Here is a 17,321-nt window from a genome sequence, read left to right on the forward strand (position 1 = left end):
AATACTTAATCCTGCATATAATCCCGCATCACTTTTATTAACCATAAACTCGGATTGTTCACATAAACATCCTGACAATCAAAGCTACTGTACAGCAGTTTCAATCAATCTTATTGCATGACAATTTTCTGTAATTGGAGCTGTAGTATATCAGCCATCAGAGCTGATATACTACTGTGATACTACAGTTCTGTCTCCCTGTCCCTGGTGACAACCCTCTTCCTTTGCTGTGCCAGAGGAAACAGCCTTCCTTCTAACAAAGACACCCTCACAAAAGAAGCAACATCAGAGTAAACCGAGACCATGTCTCTACTGTGGATGACCACAGCAGCCTGAAACACAGGCAGAGTCTGTGGGAAGGTTGGTGGTACTGACTCAGAGGTGGATGGAGTCTGTGGGAAGGTTGAAGCAGTATCAGACAGCCCCAGTAGTCCTCTCATCACACTGTTCTGTAGAAGGTCAGTCAGGCAGCCTGCACACACCCCAGCTACCACCTGTATGCCTGCAACAAATGGTTCAAATGTGTCAAACAAATACAGAATTTGGTGGCTAGCTCATAATATTATCAATGTTATTCCAACATAGGATCTGAATGGAGATTATGACAGATACAAAATGTACATGTACACTCTACTATTAGGACAACAAACATTCTTCAGATCATATTGTGTTTCTCTACCTGTAAGTCTGATGGCCTGGAGTGCAGTAACCTCCTCCTGTGTCTGTACTTCATCCACTATGATGCAGTCAGGGGAGTGGTTCCTTGCAGCTGTCTGCAGCTGGGACACCTGATCACACCTGTTATGCACCTGCATTAACAAAAAACATATCCTTTAACAACTATGCCATACAAGAAAATGTGTTGGGAATCATCTTAGATAGCTTAACTTCCTTACTGCTCCTAAAGTGTCACACCACAATACCTAATAAATGACAGGATTGTTGACCTCACCTGAACCCTCCTGGCACCTCCTATACCTGGATGTGGGATATCATCTCCACCAGCAATCTGAAAATATACACAGGATTGTTACAGCGTATTTGATGACAATTACTGGACTTAATTTCTCATATCCCAATGGCAGTTTCTGTATTATGTCAAAACTCTATCCATCTATCCATTGCTTCACAATTATGAAGTCACCTGAATCCAATTCTCCTGTGCGTTACAAGTGTGTATGCCAAATTCAACTGAATAGTCTGAGCAAGGCAGCTACATAGTTAACAGAATGGATTTGACACATTTTGCACCATTGTCCAAGCCTACCTCCTTCAGTGTGTCCACCACAATGACCCTCCTGTAGCAGACATCGCTCAGTACGCGGGCCCACTCCCTCAGTAGGGTGGTCCTCCCACTGCAGGGGCATCCCATGATGAGTGTGGAGGTGCCTGATGTCACCACGTCCCACAACAGGTCCAGACAGCCAGGCACTGCCTGACCTCTTCTCAGGGTCAGCCCAACTACCTCACCTGAACTGTTCTTCAGTGTGCTGCATAAAGGGTTAGATATATTGGTCATTTGATTACATTTTGTCTATACATTAAGTCTATGTGTATGTCTAAACTTGTGACATTGAAAATTACAGTCCTTGGTATAGCTAATTTCTACATACAGAAGAAGCTGGTTGGACCAAGTGCAGACATGTGCATGGTGCTGAAATTAAAGCTGTTGTTGACTTAACATTTGGTCATTGGTCTTCAAGTGATGGCAAGGGATGGTTTGAGTCTATCATGTCTCAAATCTGCCAAGCACATCAGGCCTTCTCTTCTCTGTAAATCTAAAAATATCTAAATATCATTTCAAACCTACAATTACTAAGGTCTTAGTCTTGGATGCATGGTCGGACATCGTTAATGGCACCTCATATGAGAATGAACTGAACTGAACTGAACTTAATCAAGTTTACCAAAAGATACCAGCATTGAACAATATGGCTATTGATAGAAATTTGAACATATGCACCTTATCCAGTGCAGTGTACCCTTAAGTAGAACTCTCCCCTGACCAATGGCAGACCTCTCCAGGGGCAGGCCAAACAGGATGGTTTCTAAGGTTTCTCTGGTCAGTGTCTGGTCACTCAGTCTGGTGGTGGCCAGGAGGCATGGACTGTCTGGGTTGTAATACCTGGGGAACCATTCAAGCTAAATTACCATTCAGTGGGAATTTCAAGTGTAGGACTGGTACAATTGAACATTATCTGGCACTTAAAATCACTTACAAGCTGCTTTTGTTTTGGTAATGAAAATCCAACCTTGCAACTGGAATCCTCCCAATATCTATCTCCACTTCCACCAGGTTATCCTGGATGGGACTGAGGTTGTCCTTGAACATGGGCAGCAGCGATGTGAAGTCATCAGGTTGTCCAGTAGGGTTGGCACCTGGTACAACACTTTCCATTGGGACATTAGTTGAAAGATGCTGCATGTCCTGTGTAATAATGACAAAAAATGGTTGTTATATACCTGGCAAGGTGTATTGATAGACCTGGACATTCTATCAAACCTTCTAACAAGCTGTAATTAACTAGGTCCCAGGGTGACAATTTCTTTAAAACTAAGAGAACATAGATCATGACAAGACATATTTTGCTTGTTTGCTTCCTTCTTTCTTTGGTCAAGTAACTAAAAGAATACAGAAAATGTCATTGGAACACTTTAATAGATGAATACACAACAAAATTCATGTACTGTACCTGCTCCCCAGAGTTTACCCAGACACGTGTGCCATCTTCTCCCACCAGTAGGTGCAGGGGTCTGCGGTGTACTGGTGCTGATGTGGTCCTGGCTTGTGTTTCTTCCTGGGTAACAGAGACCTGATCTATCCTAAATGTTTGGCCATGGTGATGGTGAAGGAAACTTAACAACCCTCCTCTGTGCTTGATACATTCTTGCTTATCCTCACCAAGCAGATTTATATACCCCTGAAGTGCACTGAAAGAAATCTCTCCACATCTCTGTATCAGGTCAAAAATCAGCTCTGATGTTTCTCTCTCCACATCGACCTGTTCTTCTTCTTCATCTGGATCCTGATGGTTTTCTACTGCATTAATTTGATCCACAGTCTGTTTCATATTAATGTCATCTGATGCAGATGGATCAAACAAATGATGGCAACTGTTGCTTGAGAAATCTTGCAATAGGAAAGTGTCTTTGTCATTGGTAGCAACCTCATTTCCTTCTTGTGACAGATCTGGAGCTGAGCCAGTGCTGGCAATCTGATCTGTTTTCTCTTGTTCCTTTGAATTTGAAGTGCTGTTTGTTGCCACCAATTTTTCTTTTCCTTGATCGGCCTGTTTCTGCTTTGCTTTGCAACTTATTTGTTGCAGCTGGACATTGCCTTTTTTACTAACACTAAATACATCTGGATGGCTTTTCAATAATTTTTTTACCTCATCCTCTTTAGTGCCTACAGCCCGTTTAACTTCTTTCCTGCACTGGTTGATATGTCCAAAGAGCCTTTCCATGGGCATACTTCCCTTCACTTGCAAGACACCCTTAAAATGTTCCACTCCTTCCTGTAACAGTTCCTTGTCCTTGTTCATCTTGGGCTGTTCTGACTTTTTACGTGGAACTTCCACAGCCACTTCTGTAGTGACGTTAGTTGTTTTAGTTTTTCCACCTGAACATGCAAGGGCCGATGCAGCTTGTTTGGTCTTTGTCTTAATCAAACTCACTGTTCCACTGTCCTCTACTCTGAATGTGTTTGGATATCCCTTCAGGAATGTCTCAACATCAGATGGGCTTCCACCTACAAACCAAAGAATTTCATACTTGTGCTTGAAACCACTGATATGGCCACTCAGATTGCTGACAGGTAACTTCCCTTTTGATTGCAAGACTGACTTAAACTGCTGCATAGCCTCCTGTTGTACTGTGCTTATATGAAACACAACATCATCATCGTCAATGAGAAAGGTGTCAGGATTTTCTACCAGAAATTCAGTGACACTTTCCTCATCTTTCCCCACAAATGATCTCACCTCTGGTCTTAACCCCTGCACATATCGGAACAAAGCTTTGAGTTTCTTTGGTCCCTCCCTCTTCAGAACTTCTGCAATAGATTTGATGCCATCTTCCCTGAGTTTGGCAGTTTGGTGAACATTGTCAGCAGCATCTAGGCTTTTGTTCTTCTCCTTACCTCCCTCTGCTTCCTCAACTTCACCCACTCTCTGCTCCTGTTGCCTTACTTTCTCACTGCTGTCTGATGTTGGTTGAACTTTATGGTGACTTTGCGGTGACTGTGTCTGAGGTGAGGATTTTGATTTCACTTTAGGTTTCATCTGTGCAGGAAATACTTTACCCCCCTCAACCCAAAAGATAGCTGGATGTTTCTGTAAGAAACTGCACAGAGCTTCTTCATTGTCAAACTGTATGAGTTCATCCTTACTGTCCAAGTTTTCCAGGTAGTCGAGCACCCTTGACAGTTCCAGTGGATATCCCAGCTCCACAACTGCCTTCAGGGCTGTTGTTGCTGTTTTGAGGTCATTCATGGTTCTGAAACAAGGCACATGTATGTTTCTTTCAATGAGAATGTTTTTGAATCATTGACATGTTATATCCATACTTCCCTTTAGTGTCTGCATCTTTGTAGTATCAGACATAGCTTCTGTAATCCTGTAGTGTTTGTACTCCATGTGGTGTCCATACCTGTTGTGTCTGTACTGCATTTAGTGTCTGTACAGTACCATCTGAAATGTCTATACTAGGGCTGGGTATCGGTACAGCGTACCGGTACAAAACCGGTTTTTCTTATTGGACCGGTCCAGGAAAACCGGACCTGAAAAAATTAGGTGGACCGGATGTTGGACCGATTAGAAAATTAATAGATTATTTTATCAGGCATTCACACGTTTTGGCGCTTGCAGGTGGAAGAAAATAACAAGAGAGAAGTAGAGTAGAGTTTATAGTAATTTCTTCCAAGTTTTACAGCCAATCGTACAGGGGCAGTTAGCGTTGTAGGATTTAAAAACGCCAGTGTAAGTCTAATACTCCACCAAACAGATTTCTTTGTAGTGAAATGGACCATTAGAATGAGTCATACTGAATCAGGTCCAGGTTCAGGTCCGGACCTGGACCTGACCCTCTGGACCTGAACCGGACCTGGACCTGAATTTTCTGTACCGGTACCCACCCCTAGTCTATACCCATATAATACCTCTGTGGTGTGCATACCCTGTAATGTCCGTATCCCCTATAGTGTCCATAACCCCTGTAATATCCATACCCCTGTGGTGTCTATGGGCCAGTTCCCTTGAGGAAAATTTCTGTTCATACAACAATGACATATGTCAAAGTCTGTGACATACGACACGTTTTTTGCTTTGTGTGACAGACCCGCGTAGTCAGGCGACAGATATTTTATTGCCCGGCCATGCGTCAACCTCAGGGTGAACTTACGACAGCTCTCAGCCACCCGGTGGGAGGTCTGCCACGCTGTTTTCCTGGTGTGAACAGAAACGCTTCGCCCATCGGTTCTCGGCACGGGCTTGCTGATATGTAAATTGCTTTCTCACACACTTTCTGAACCCACGCTACTTCTTTCAAACTTGTTTGTTTATCTTCCCTGTGCACACTTTGTTATGTCCGTATCCCTGTAGTGTCCATACCCTGTAGTGTCCTTACGTCCTGTAGTGTCTGAAATGTTACCCCTTGTAGTGTCCATACTCCTCCAGTGTGCAGTCCATACCCCCAGTAGTGTCCATACCCCTGTAGTGCCCCTAACGTTGCAAGTATACAAAAGTAACGGGTTCCGCACTGGTGTTCCAGTGCTGAATCAATGGGTCGAATCGGCCTCAGCACTAGTTTTCCAGTGCTGAAGAAACGTCAGCACTGGTTTTCCAGTGCTGAACGGCCTTGTTCCAGTGCTGAAGCTCCCTCAACACTGGAATTCCAGTGCTGAACCCAATGCGAGCACTGGATTTCCAGTGCTGAACTTCTCCGAGCACTGGTTTTCCAGTGCTGAACTGCCTTCAGCACTCGGGTACCAGTGCTGAACTCATGGCGGAGAGGCGGCGAGCCAGTTAAAAGGTCATTCAGCACTGGTTACCCAGTGCTGAAACCGCCGTCAGCACTGGAACCGAGTGCTGATATACAAAAGTAACGGGTTCCGCACTGGATTTACCAGTGCTCGGGAACTTTTCAGCACTGGAAGACCAGTGCTGTAAAAACTTCAGCTCTGGGCTTCCAGTGCTGACGTTTATAAAGCACTGGAACGTTCCAGCGCTGAATACGTGTACCAGGTGTCTGTACGGCTGTCTGAGTTATTTCCTTTAGACTTAGATATATCTGTGCGTGTTAGGATACTAGGTAGTTACAGGTGGACGACACACTCTGCTTGTGCGGCAAAGTAGCAACATTTAAAAAACAATAGGTAGTCAGAGGTAGACAACTCATAGGTGCTCTATCTGTGTTTTAAAGAGATCGCTTGTTTTTTTACAAAGAATAGGTAGTTACAGGTGGACGACACACTCTGCTTGTGCGGCAAAGTAGCAACATTTAAAAAACAATAGGTAGTCAGAGGTAGACAACTCATAGGTGCTCTATCTGTGTTTTAAAGAGATCGCTTGTTTTTTTACAAAGAATAGGTAGTTACAGGTGGACGACACACTCTGCTTGTGCGGCAAAGTAGCAACATTTAAAAAACAATAGGTAGTCAGAGGTAGACAACTCATAGGTGCTCTATCTGTGTTTTAAAGAGATCGCTTGTTTTTTTACAAAGAATAGGTAGTTACAGGTGGACGACACACTCTGCTTGTGCGGCAAAGTAGCATCATTTAAAAACAATAGGTAGTCAGAGGTAGACAACTCATAGGTGCTGTATCTGTGTTTTAAAGAGATCGCTTGTTTTTTTTACAAAGAGTGGGTAGTTACAGGTGGACGACACATTCTGCTTGTGCGGCAAAGTAGCATCATTTAAAAAACAGTAGGTAGTCAGAGTTAGACAACTCGTAGGTGCTCTATCTGTGCGGTAAAGAGATTGCTTGTTTTTTTTTACAAAGAATAGCTAGTTACAGGTGGACGAAACATTCTGAGTAATGGACCATGTTTATGACTCGAGCTGCGGTAGGTGGTATACCACAGTATACAACAGTTGTTTTGAGAAGTTAGTAACGTGATTGAAGACGTTTTAGACAGGTTAATTTCGTTATAATTAATTGTAACCGCGGCTCATGCCGCCTTGAGTCGTGTCGCTACTTTAGAGTCGGCGGCTTCAGCACTCGGTTTCCAGTGCGGAGTATTTGTCAGCACTGGATTTCCAGAGCTAGAACGTCCTCAGCACTGGAAATCCAGTGCTGATTGTAGTCTCAGCACTCGGTTTCCAGTGCTGACAGGAGGGCTTGCAGTGCTGAAGCTGCCTCAGCACTGGATTTCCAGTGCTGAAGCTGCCTCAGCACTGGATTTCCAGTGCTGAAGCTGCCTCAGCACTGGACTTCCAGTGCTGACGACCACTTCAGCACTGGTGTTCCAGTGCTGACAGAGGAGACCGTTACTTTTGTATATTTGCCCTAACGTTACCTCCTGTAGTGTCCGTAACCCCCCAGTTGTGTCCCTACTGTGACCTGTAATGTCCGCCCACCCCCCACCCCCTATTAGTGTCAGTTCCCCCGTTAGTAACAATAAAAATTAAAATGTCTTACTAGTTCATACCGGAAAGATAATTGCAAACAGAGTAGACGTAGACCCGTGGCATACATAACTGTTAATTGTATACTGGACATTAAGTCCATACGACTTACGTGCACACTCACATACCCAGCATACCCAACTGTTACCTTAGTTGTCATGGACAGTTAACTCTAGGAATCGAATGTAACGCGGAGGTAAAAATCATATCGCACCTGTATGAGAAACTTGGTGACCCCGCTGTCACCCCTCACGCCGGAAGAGATATTCCATTATTACGCAGGGTCTATTATTTCATAATAACGCTATTATCAGATTTTTAACTATGACGCAGTTAAATCTATTTGACCAAAGCTACTTTTACTACGTCTAATCGATATAAACTTGGTTTGCCATGTTTTTCTCTGCAAATATTATTCACAAGAACGTTAGTAAACGTTAATTCCACCCCTAAAAAAAGTAGTGCGCGCGTCCAAATATGTTATTTACACATGTCAATGAGGACCCCTAGCGGTCCAAGTTACTTTTGCATATTTTTTGCCTCTGCTTGATGCGGGTTTGCCTGTAATTATATTTTTGACCGTTTGGTGGCGCCTTTGTGCCATGTGCTGGACTCGGCCAGAAACCGAAATGACCTGGTTTCTGACCATGACAATAATAACAAGTTAACTTAGTTACTTTAATGGTGCTGAAATGTTATCAAATACATAATAGTTTGGGATGTATAGTAAATACAATATGCTTCAATTTTTTTTCTGTCCATATTTCAGGATAGTGTTCATCTGTAACACCAAGGAGCTTTTATTAAACACTCAAAAAAGTAATTACGGTTCAGAACTCATTTATTTGTCATTACAATTCGACCTTTCAGCCTTAAATGACATGGAAATCATGATATCTGATAACTTTATACAATAAAAAAATTCTGAAAAATATAATGAAATCAACAATCTTAGAGCAAAAAGTAATGTCTTCTCCGCAAAAGTTGTCAGCTTGCTCATAATCATTTCGAGGAATAGAGGAGGTATTTCCTGTACTTGGAAAGACAACTAAGCATAGCATCTGAGTTGCTCCTCATGTAATCCAACTAGTACAAAATCAAATGTACTACTAGTACATACAAATAAGTCAGCTTGGGATACACTTCTAGTCATTCAACAATGTAACGCTAGTTTACCTTTATCGGCAGGGTAACCTGTATTCGTTGTGTTTACCAACACAGTATTTTGGGATATCAATTGGACGGACGGAGGTTTCAAGTTGTAATATGTTCAAAATATTGTAGTTTGAAACTATCGTCTGTCGACTTGATATCCCTAAATACCTGTTTTTGTAAGCAACGGATATAGGTTACCCAACGGATAAAGGTGAACTAGCGTTAACATAATTATCATTAAATGAACTTTCCTGCTGTTTAATTTCATGCAAATCTAGACACATTTAAGACACATTTCTTTTATCAGATAGAAGATAGAAATATACAGCAACTTTCTCTAGAAAATGACAGGAGTAACAGTATTCAAGATGTACAAAAGAGACTACAGAAAAAATCTGGAAAGGAGCACCACAATTTTTCATTTCTGGTATTGCAATATCATATCCAAATTTCTAAGGCAATGATATAAGTCACATCTTACACTGTCTTATCAGCATTTACAGGTAGCATTAATAACTTAATCAATATAACATAACATATACATATATATATCAAATGTTTTCTACTTATGATGGAATCTGAAAGATTCAGCAGAAGCAGAATTGAGGTAACAGGAGGTGCAGTAATCTCACATAAAGTACGCACCACAACTTTGGCAACAACATGCAGCACCTTTTGAATTTTGCACAGTACAGAAATTAGAGAAAATACGGTCGTACTGTAATTTTGGCTCAACATTCAATTGCTGATCTTCTAAACTCTCTCTGTGAGAAAAAGAGATTATCTGTATCTGTATCTATATAGCCGGTATAACCTCCCTTCGGCATAACACACCAGCAGATTATCGAGCATGTCTGGCATATACTGAGAGATGCTCTCATTGCTACTGAATACAGCATGCAATCCACATCCTGATAATAGACATAAACTTTGACCATTGCATAGGCGTCTTGACAATGTACTGCTTTATCTAAGATAATATAGATATATCCGTGAAATAAAATTACTTTGGTCCAATGTTGGTTTTCCAATATGCTGTAACCGGTTAACCCGGTAAACAATTTTCTAAAAAGGCCCTTCATAGCCGATGTTACCAATAAAACTACAGTAGTTCTGTGTCCCTGTCCTTGGTCACAACCCTCTTCCTTTGCTGTGCCAGAGGAAACCTTCCTTCTAATAATGACACCCTCACAAAAGAAGCCACATCAGAGTAAACGGACACCATGTCTCTACTGTGGATGACCACAGCAGCCTGAAACACAGGCAAAGTCTCCGGAAAGGTCCCACCAAGTGGTGATGAGGTGGATGCAGCTGGACCTGACAGCCCCAGGAGTCCTCTCATCACACTGTTGTGTAGAAGGTCAGGCAGACAGCCTGCACACACACCAGCTACCACCTGGATGCCTGCAACAAAGGGTTCAAATGTGTTACACAAGTACAGACTTATGTTTTACGTGACATTGTGAAGTTTCAGAAGGATTGAACTAAAAGTTGATGAGTTCAGTCAGTGTTTATACCCCCCCTCACATTAGGCGCAATTCGATCGGACAACGAGTCTTCGACCTCTTATTTATGAGGAGGCATGACTCTGATGCCGACGAAGAAACGGCAGAGTTCCCACCTTCCCGTCCAGGTCATGCCTCCTCGTAATTTAGAGCTCGCACACTCGTCGTCCGATCGAATCGCGCCTAATGTGAGGGGGGTATAAGGAATACTGAAAAGAATTAGATCCATTTTTTTCCACCCTGGGACATTTGGGGAATGCCAGCATGCCAACACTCTATAGTATCAGGACAAACATTCTTCAAATCATGTTTCTCTACCTGTAAGTCTGATGGCCTGGAGCGCAGTAACCTCCTCCTGTGTCTGTACTTCATCCACTATGATGCAGTCAGGGGAGTGGTTCCTCGCAGCTGTCTGCAGCTGGAACACCTGATCACACCTGTTATGCACCTAGAGGCATGAACAACATCTCCTTTAGCATTGATTTCAAACAAGAAAATGTGTTGGCCTAAGAAAATTGCTTGTAAAGAGCTAAACATGCATGCTTTATTTGAATTGTTAGACATCTATGTACACACACAGATTTACATTTATCCTGTTTATGATTGGACACAAACATGACACCATTCACCTGAACCCTCCTGGCACCTCCTATACCTGGATGTGGGATGTCGTCTCCACCAGCAATCTGAAAATACACAGGAGATTTGTCAGGGCAATAAAAGTACATTGTGTAGCCAAGTATTATGCAATACTATCTGCATCTGTACAGCCAGTACAATTGCACTTCAGCATGACTCACAAGGTATCTGGTAAAATTACATGTAACAAAATAAAGTTAATTTCAGCATTCTGTTGAAAGTCTGATTGTTTCAAGTGTGTCTGCCCTATTTAATCTGAGCAAGGCAGCTACATAGTTACAATAGTCATTTTTCACCACTGTTCAATGCCTACCTCATTCAGTGTGTCCACCACAATGACCCTCCTGTAGTTAGTATACAATAATAGTCATTTTTCACCATTGTCCAATGCCTACCTCATTCCGTGTGTCCACCACAATGACCCTCCTGTAGCAGACATCGCTCAGTACGCGGGCCCACTCCCTCAGCAGGGTGGTCTTCCCACTGCAGGGGCGTCCCATGATGAGTGTGGAGGTGCCTGATGTCACCACGTCCCACAACAGGTCCAGACAGCCAGGCACTGCCTGACCTCTTCTCAGGGTCAGCCCAACTACTTCACCCAAACTGTTCTTCAGTGTACTGCACAAGTATATTGATTATTTGATGACATTTTTTCTAAACAGTAGATCTATGTGCATGCCTAAATTAATACAAAAACATCTGACATTGAAATTACAGTCCTTGGTATAGCTAATTTCTACATACAGAGGAAGATAGTTGGACCCAAATCCAGCCATGTGCATGGTGCTGAAATTATGGCTGTTATTAACTTAAGTAAACATTTGGTCACTGGTCTTCAAGTGATGGCAAGGGAAGGTATGAGTCTATTATGTCACAATCTGCCAAGCACATCAGGCCTTCACATCTTAATATCATTTGAAACCTACAATTGCTAAGTCAGAGTCTTAGGCTTATTCATTAATATATGCCTGTAGCCAAACATCATAACCTTTAACAAACAGGTGCTTGAAGTTACCTGACCCAGTGCAGTGTACCCCTAAGTAGAACTCTCCCCTGACCAATAGCAGACCTCTCCAAGGGAAGGCCAAATAGGATGGTTTCTAAGGTATCTCTGGTCAGTGTCTGGTCACTCAGTCTGGTAGCAGCCAGGAGAGATGGGGTCTGTGGATTGTAGAATCTGGGGAAGCAAAATTTTGTTGAAGTGTAGGACTGGTGAATGTAAGAAGAAAAATCAAAACTTCTTGCAGTTTGAATGTTTCAAAATTTCAGCCTAAACCACAATCTGACCTGGCCACTGGAATCCTGCCAATGTCCATCTCCACTTCCACCAGGTTATCCTGGATGGGACTGAGGTTGTCCTTGAACATGGGCAGCAGCGATGTGAAGTCATCAGGTTGTCCAGGAGGGTTGGTGCCAGGTACAACAAACTCTGCTGGGCAAACAGCTGCAAGTGGCTGCATGTCCTGTGAAATAATCATAACAATGGCTGTTAAACTGGTAAATTATAATTTGATACTTAATTTACTTGTACACGGCAAACTTTATAAAAAAGCTGTGATAACAATGCAGTCTTTGTACTTTCTGCTATCATAATGCTGCATCATAAGTAAAGACTGAAAAACTGAAGGATGACCAATCATTTTTCAATACAAAAAAAGATAATTGAACATACATTTCAATGTAGGTATGGAAACATTTACCTGCTGCCCAGCATTTTCCCAGACATTTGCGCCACTTTCAGTCACAAGGTGGGGAGGCCATCCCTGTTCCATGTCTGGTTTACTCCAAGCCCATGTCATACCCTCTGTGCCCTGTAGACTTTGGCTTGAATCTGAAAAAATGTCAACTGGGCTGGGAGGCAAAGCATCTGTGTTCTCAGCCGGGCTGGTATGACTGTCCTGTGTGTCCGTCCTAACATCCTCTGTCTGAAAACCTCTGGATGATGAGGTCAGGTCAACATGTTGAGTGGCTGTTACCGTGGCTTGAGTTGAATGCATGTCTACAACTTCAGCAATATGTGTTGTGATGTGATCCACTACAGAGCTTGTTTCTGTATACACACCATCACTACTACTGCCAGCATTGGCTACATTGCTATTGACACTTGGAACAGTCATTGGATGCACTGTTGCAGTTGGGAGACCTGAACCATCACAAACTGCCTGTTCTTGATTCATGCATTGTTCACCTAGCCCTGGAGTCTGGACAGGTGGTACAGGAGAGACATTACGTGTATGATTGGTAACTAGTGCAGCTGTCCTGAGGTCTGTATCTTCACCCTCTTCTGTGCTGTGGCTAGGTTTCAACAATGAAGTACCAGTGTCATGTCCTGCTTCTATGGTTGGTACATTATGGTTCTTCTGGTTGCTTTCTGCATTACAAATATCAAGATCAGTTGATGTTTTCTCTGCTGGATACCCCGCCATTTTCACTTCCCCCTCAACTGTTGGTTGTGCAGGTGACAGTTGTTCTCCATTAGCACTGATGGTTACAACATCTTGTTCTGTCTCCTTCTTGGCAATCTGATCTGATCTGAACACCATCCTGCCCTTTGAACTACATTCTACAAGACAAACTGTACCCCTGGCATTGTCAACATGGAAAAGTGTAGGATACTGTTCCAAGACTTTACATGGGCCTCCTGTCTGTGATGTGTACTTCTGTGCTTCTTTGGGAAGGTCATTAAAACATCCTACAAAACTTTCAAATGACATTTTAAGCTTCCAACTCAGCAGTCGGTGCCAGGCAAGTACCGTGTCCACCTCTTCCTCCAGAACACATTGTTGCAGTACCTCCTTCAGAAGGTGACTTCCACATGTGGCTGTTGCTGCTCTAGCTTGAACCTCGGCAGGTGCAGCTTTCCCCATGCCATGTTTGACTTTGGACACCACCCAGGGGATCTGACTTTGGTCAGGAGCAGGCACAACATAGGCGACCACACAGTCCCCAACTTCGAGACAAGATGTGGCTTTTGTGGCATCTGTAAGGTCAAGCACAGCTTTCTTATCATCAGGAAGACAAAGCTGTGCAATATTCTTGTCAATCACACTGACTTTTCCAATGGTACATTTTGCTCCCGGAGATGCCATACATTGACTGGAGCCCCCAATGAGCTCTGTTTGCCCAGCCAGTGAAGTAACACACCCATCCTGTACATGAAACATTTGTGGTTGGCTTTGCAAGAAGGACAGTAGTCCTCCCTTTTCTCGGAGGTAGAGAATTGCATCATGATTCAAGTACTTGATCCTAGAGCTAAGATCCTTCACCTGCAGTGGTGACGTTATTCTGAGGAATGAAGCCACAAATTTCATGAGAACATGACAGATCTCAGGTGGAGATCTTTCAATGGTTGCTGCAGGCAGGAAAGGCATGGGTGTTTGGAGGTTCACTTCATCTTTGTCAGCATCAACACATTTAGAAGACTTAAAAACTGCTGTAATGTTGGTTGCTGTCCACTTCATACTGGTCTCTGGTTCGCCATGTTCTGTGTCCACCAAAAGAATATCTCCTGGAGATAGATGGTCCTGTAGCCTGATGCAGTCAACCCCCATCCTCTCTCTGTACAACGTAATGTAGACAAATACTCTACTTCCATCTTCCAATATTGCATAACAACTGTTGTTACTCAACATCTTTTTAACCATTGCAGGGACATTCATAGGTGGGAGTTCTTCAACCATATCTTGGTCATTCACATGAAATTCAGCTGGACATTTCTTCAGAAAAAGTCTCACTCCACTCAACTCAAATCTTTCATCTGGAAACATGGAGCTTAACTCTTCAACAAGCTGAACAAGATGCAAACATCCCTTCTTTGATAAAATGTCCTTCACTGCAGTTATGAATTTGTCTGAAATGTGTTTGGAAGAATCAGCCTTCTGATCAGAAGTATGTTGTTCATGAATATAAGGTAAAGATCTACATGTAGATGTGTCATCATCACTAGTTCCATGGTTGTCTTTACAGTCTTCCTGTGGCTGTTGCAAGTGGCTAGGTTTTTCCTGAACCTCTTTGGCTTCATGAAGTCGTCCTTCACATATTGTGCTCCTGACATCTGGTGTACTTCCACCTAACTTGCTGAGAAGCTTTGGCTTTGGAAACATAGTTTTGGTTGATATAGCTAAAGTATCACAGCTTGCCCACCTTTGAGGTCTGCTTACGTTCCCACTTTTTGACAAACTGGTGCCCTTAAGGTACACAACCTGATTGGCATCCACTTTGAATATCTGTGGATGTTTCATGAAGAACTTTGTCAATCCTTCTTTACTGTTTCCAACATGCATCCTTATGTCTTCACCACAAGAACTGAAGCAACTACTGAGCACATGAGTGCTTGATGGCCCTTTCCTGGACAACATTTCCTTAAAGTGAGCCAAAGCCTTTTGTTCACTCTGCAGCGGGTTAAGGTTTATCTTATGTTGATGTTGTTGTTGCTTGTTTGCTCTGCTACATACAAGATGTACAATCATCTTCTTGTCAATGTGAAAGACTTCCGGATACCCGAGTAGAAACTTTTTCACCTTGTCCGCTGTACAACCAATAGCCCATTTGACTCGATCCCTACACTGGTTGACATGTCCCCATATGTTCTGAACAGGCATGCTTCCTTTTGACTCCAAGACTTGTTTAAAATGCCTGACTCCTTCAAGCTGAATATTCTCCTTGTTCTGGCTCGGTACTACTGCTGTTGATGAGGCACTTTTCCCCATCCCCAGTATGTTCTCTTGGGGACTTCTGAAAGGTGCATTTGTTTGTATCTTCTGGCCTTTCTCTACTACCATTGCATAAGTTCTGTTTTCTGTTACATGCTTGTTCCCCTGTGACTGGGCTGTAGTGGCAGAAATAAGACAAACCATCCCCTCATCATCAGTACCGAACACCTCTGGAAAACTCTTCAAGAAATCCAGAACAGATGATGGGCTTCCACCAATCACCTTAAGCATAGGACCTAGATACTTATATTGGCTACTGTGCCCACAGATGTGTTTAATGTGTAAACTACCCTTTGACTCCAATACCCTCTTGAAGTGCTGAACACCTTCCTCTTTGATGTCACTGACAAGATACACCATGCTGTCATTGATGACAAATATCTTAGAATGTTGCTCTAAGAATGTTTTTGGATCATTACTCTCAAAGAATGAGCTAACTTTTGGATCAAGGTGACACATGTATCTCACAAGTTCTACAACTTGTAGTGGTCCTTTCCTTTCCAAAGTGGCTGAGACAGCATTGATGCACTCTTGTATAAGTTTGGATGTAAGATGAACATCATCTTGACCATCAATGAAGAAATAAGCTGGAAATTTCAGGAACAGTGCTCTGGCTTTCTCTGGACCACCTCCTACTGCCTTTCTTACTTCCTCCCTGCACTGGTTTACATGGCCATGTATTCTACCAAGTGGCATGCTCCCTTTTTTCTCTAAAGCATTTACAATGTGTGCTGCCCCCTCTTCAAGAAGTGCCTCCACATCCTGAGTACATTCAACATCACTATCTTCTTCACTGCTTGAGATGTGAGGTTCAGGGATGGCTGCATTATCAGTCCTCCCATTTGTGGCATCCTCATCACTGCTGGAAGACTGAGATGCTAATGACCCATTCAATTCTATGCTGCCATTGCTTGCGTCTGCACTGTCAATGTCCTCTTCCATGCTAGAAGACTGTGAAACTGATGGACTTAATATATCATCATCATCACTACCTTCAATTGTAGGAGAAGGCTGTATGTGAATCAAATCATTGGAATCGATGGCAAAAACTTGTTCCTCAACTACACCAATGGGGTGGTCTTGTTGCCTTCTCTCATCACTGCCATTTGACCCTGGCTGGACTATCGGTTGACTTTGAGGCAACCATGTTTTGTTTAGGCACCTCAACCCCCCTTTTGGTTTCATCTGTGCAGGGAAGACGTTGCTCCCATCAACCCAGAACATTGATGGAAACTTCTTCAAGAAACTGCACAGAGCTTCTTCATTGTCAAACTGTATGAGTTGATCCTTACTGTCCACGTTTTCTAAGTAGTTCAGCACCCTTGACAGTTCCAGTGGATATCCCAGCTCCACAACTGCCTTCAGGGCTGTTGTTGCTGTTTTGATGTCCTCCATGGTGCTGAAATGAGAGCAAACTGAAATTGACACATTAATGCAGAGATAGTTTTGCACTATTACAACAGCACTATCTCTACTGAACAGGCCTTAAAAGTAAGACAGTCATTCCCATCCAACTATGTACATATGACATCAATTTTCAAAAATCCTCAATGTCATGATATGTCATAATATGACATTGAGGATTCTGAAAATTGATGTCATACATACATAGTTGGATGGGGATGACTGTCCATACTTTTAAGGCCTGTTCAGTAGAAGTAGTGCATGCATAATACAGGTACAAGT

At 42.8% G+C, this 17,321-nt stretch overlaps 2 protein-coding genes across 5 annotated transcripts in view; both read right to left on the minus strand.

Annotated features, from left to right (window-relative positions):
- Window positions 1-26: 26 nt before the first annotated feature.
- Window positions 27-7,933, minus strand: LOC118415300 (uncharacterized protein ycf45-like). Of its 4 annotated transcripts, none has more exons than XM_035819800.1 (9): window positions 7,839-7,933; window positions 4,388-4,494; window positions 2,694-3,748; window positions 2,253-2,428; window positions 1,964-2,125; window positions 1,268-1,490; window positions 953-1,009; window positions 680-809; window positions 27-502 (listed from the first exon to the last, which is right to left on the minus strand). In XM_035819800.1, exons 2-9 carry the CDS (start codon window positions 4,488-4,490, stop codon window positions 183-185), a joined length of 2,226 nt encoding a protein of 741 aa, XP_035675693.1. In that variant the 5' UTR covers window positions 4,491-4,494; window positions 7,839-7,933; the 3' UTR covers window positions 27-182. The 4 variants fall into 4 exon arrangements, with proteins under 4 accessions (XP_035675693.1, XP_035675694.1, XP_035675691.1 ...); XM_035819801.1 differs by having other exon boundaries at window positions 2,694-2,798; window positions 3,981-4,494; XM_035819798.1 differs by having other exon boundaries at window positions 2,694-4,494.
- Window positions 7,934-8,447: 514 nt separating this feature from the next.
- LOC118415298 overlaps window positions 8,448-17,321 on the minus strand; it is a 10,048-nt gene continuing 1,174 nt past the window's right edge. The window contains exons 2-8 of the mRNA XM_035819797.1: window positions 12,624-17,050; window positions 12,211-12,386; window positions 11,939-12,100; window positions 11,319-11,541; window positions 10,914-10,970; window positions 10,603-10,732; window positions 8,448-10,183 (exon numbers count right to left, since the gene is read on the minus strand). Coding sequence (XP_035675690.1) covers window positions 9,882-10,183; window positions 10,603-10,732; window positions 10,914-10,970; window positions 11,319-11,541; window positions 11,939-12,100; window positions 12,211-12,386; window positions 12,624-17,050 — 5,477 coding nt within the window. The 3' untranslated portion in view covers window positions 8,448-9,881. The remainder of the gene's footprint in view (window positions 10,184-10,602; window positions 10,733-10,913; window positions 10,971-11,318; window positions 11,542-11,938; window positions 12,101-12,210; window positions 12,387-12,623; window positions 17,051-17,321) is intronic.

The sequence above is a fragment of the Branchiostoma floridae genome, chromosome 5 (assembly GCF_000003815.2).
Source record: "Branchiostoma floridae strain S238N-H82 chromosome 5, Bfl_VNyyK, whole genome shotgun sequence".
Taxonomy (NCBI): Eukaryota; Metazoa; Chordata; class Leptocardii; order Amphioxiformes; family Branchiostomatidae; genus Branchiostoma; species Branchiostoma floridae.

Excerpts from the sequence above, each read along its gene's own strand:
- LOC118415300 (XM_035819798.1), bottom strand. The coding sequence starts at position 4,490 with ATGAATGACCTCAAAACAGCAACAACAGCCCTGAAGGCAGTTGTGGAG. Across the intron at positions 810-952 it reads GAGGTGCCAGGAGGGTTCAG|GTGCATAACAGGTGTGATCA; the intron begins GTGAGGTCAACA and ends TTGTTAATGCAG. Across the intron at positions 503-679 it reads CCAGGCCATCAGACTTACAG|GCATACAGGTGGTAGCTGGG; the intron begins GTAGAGAAACAC and ends CATTTGTTGCAG.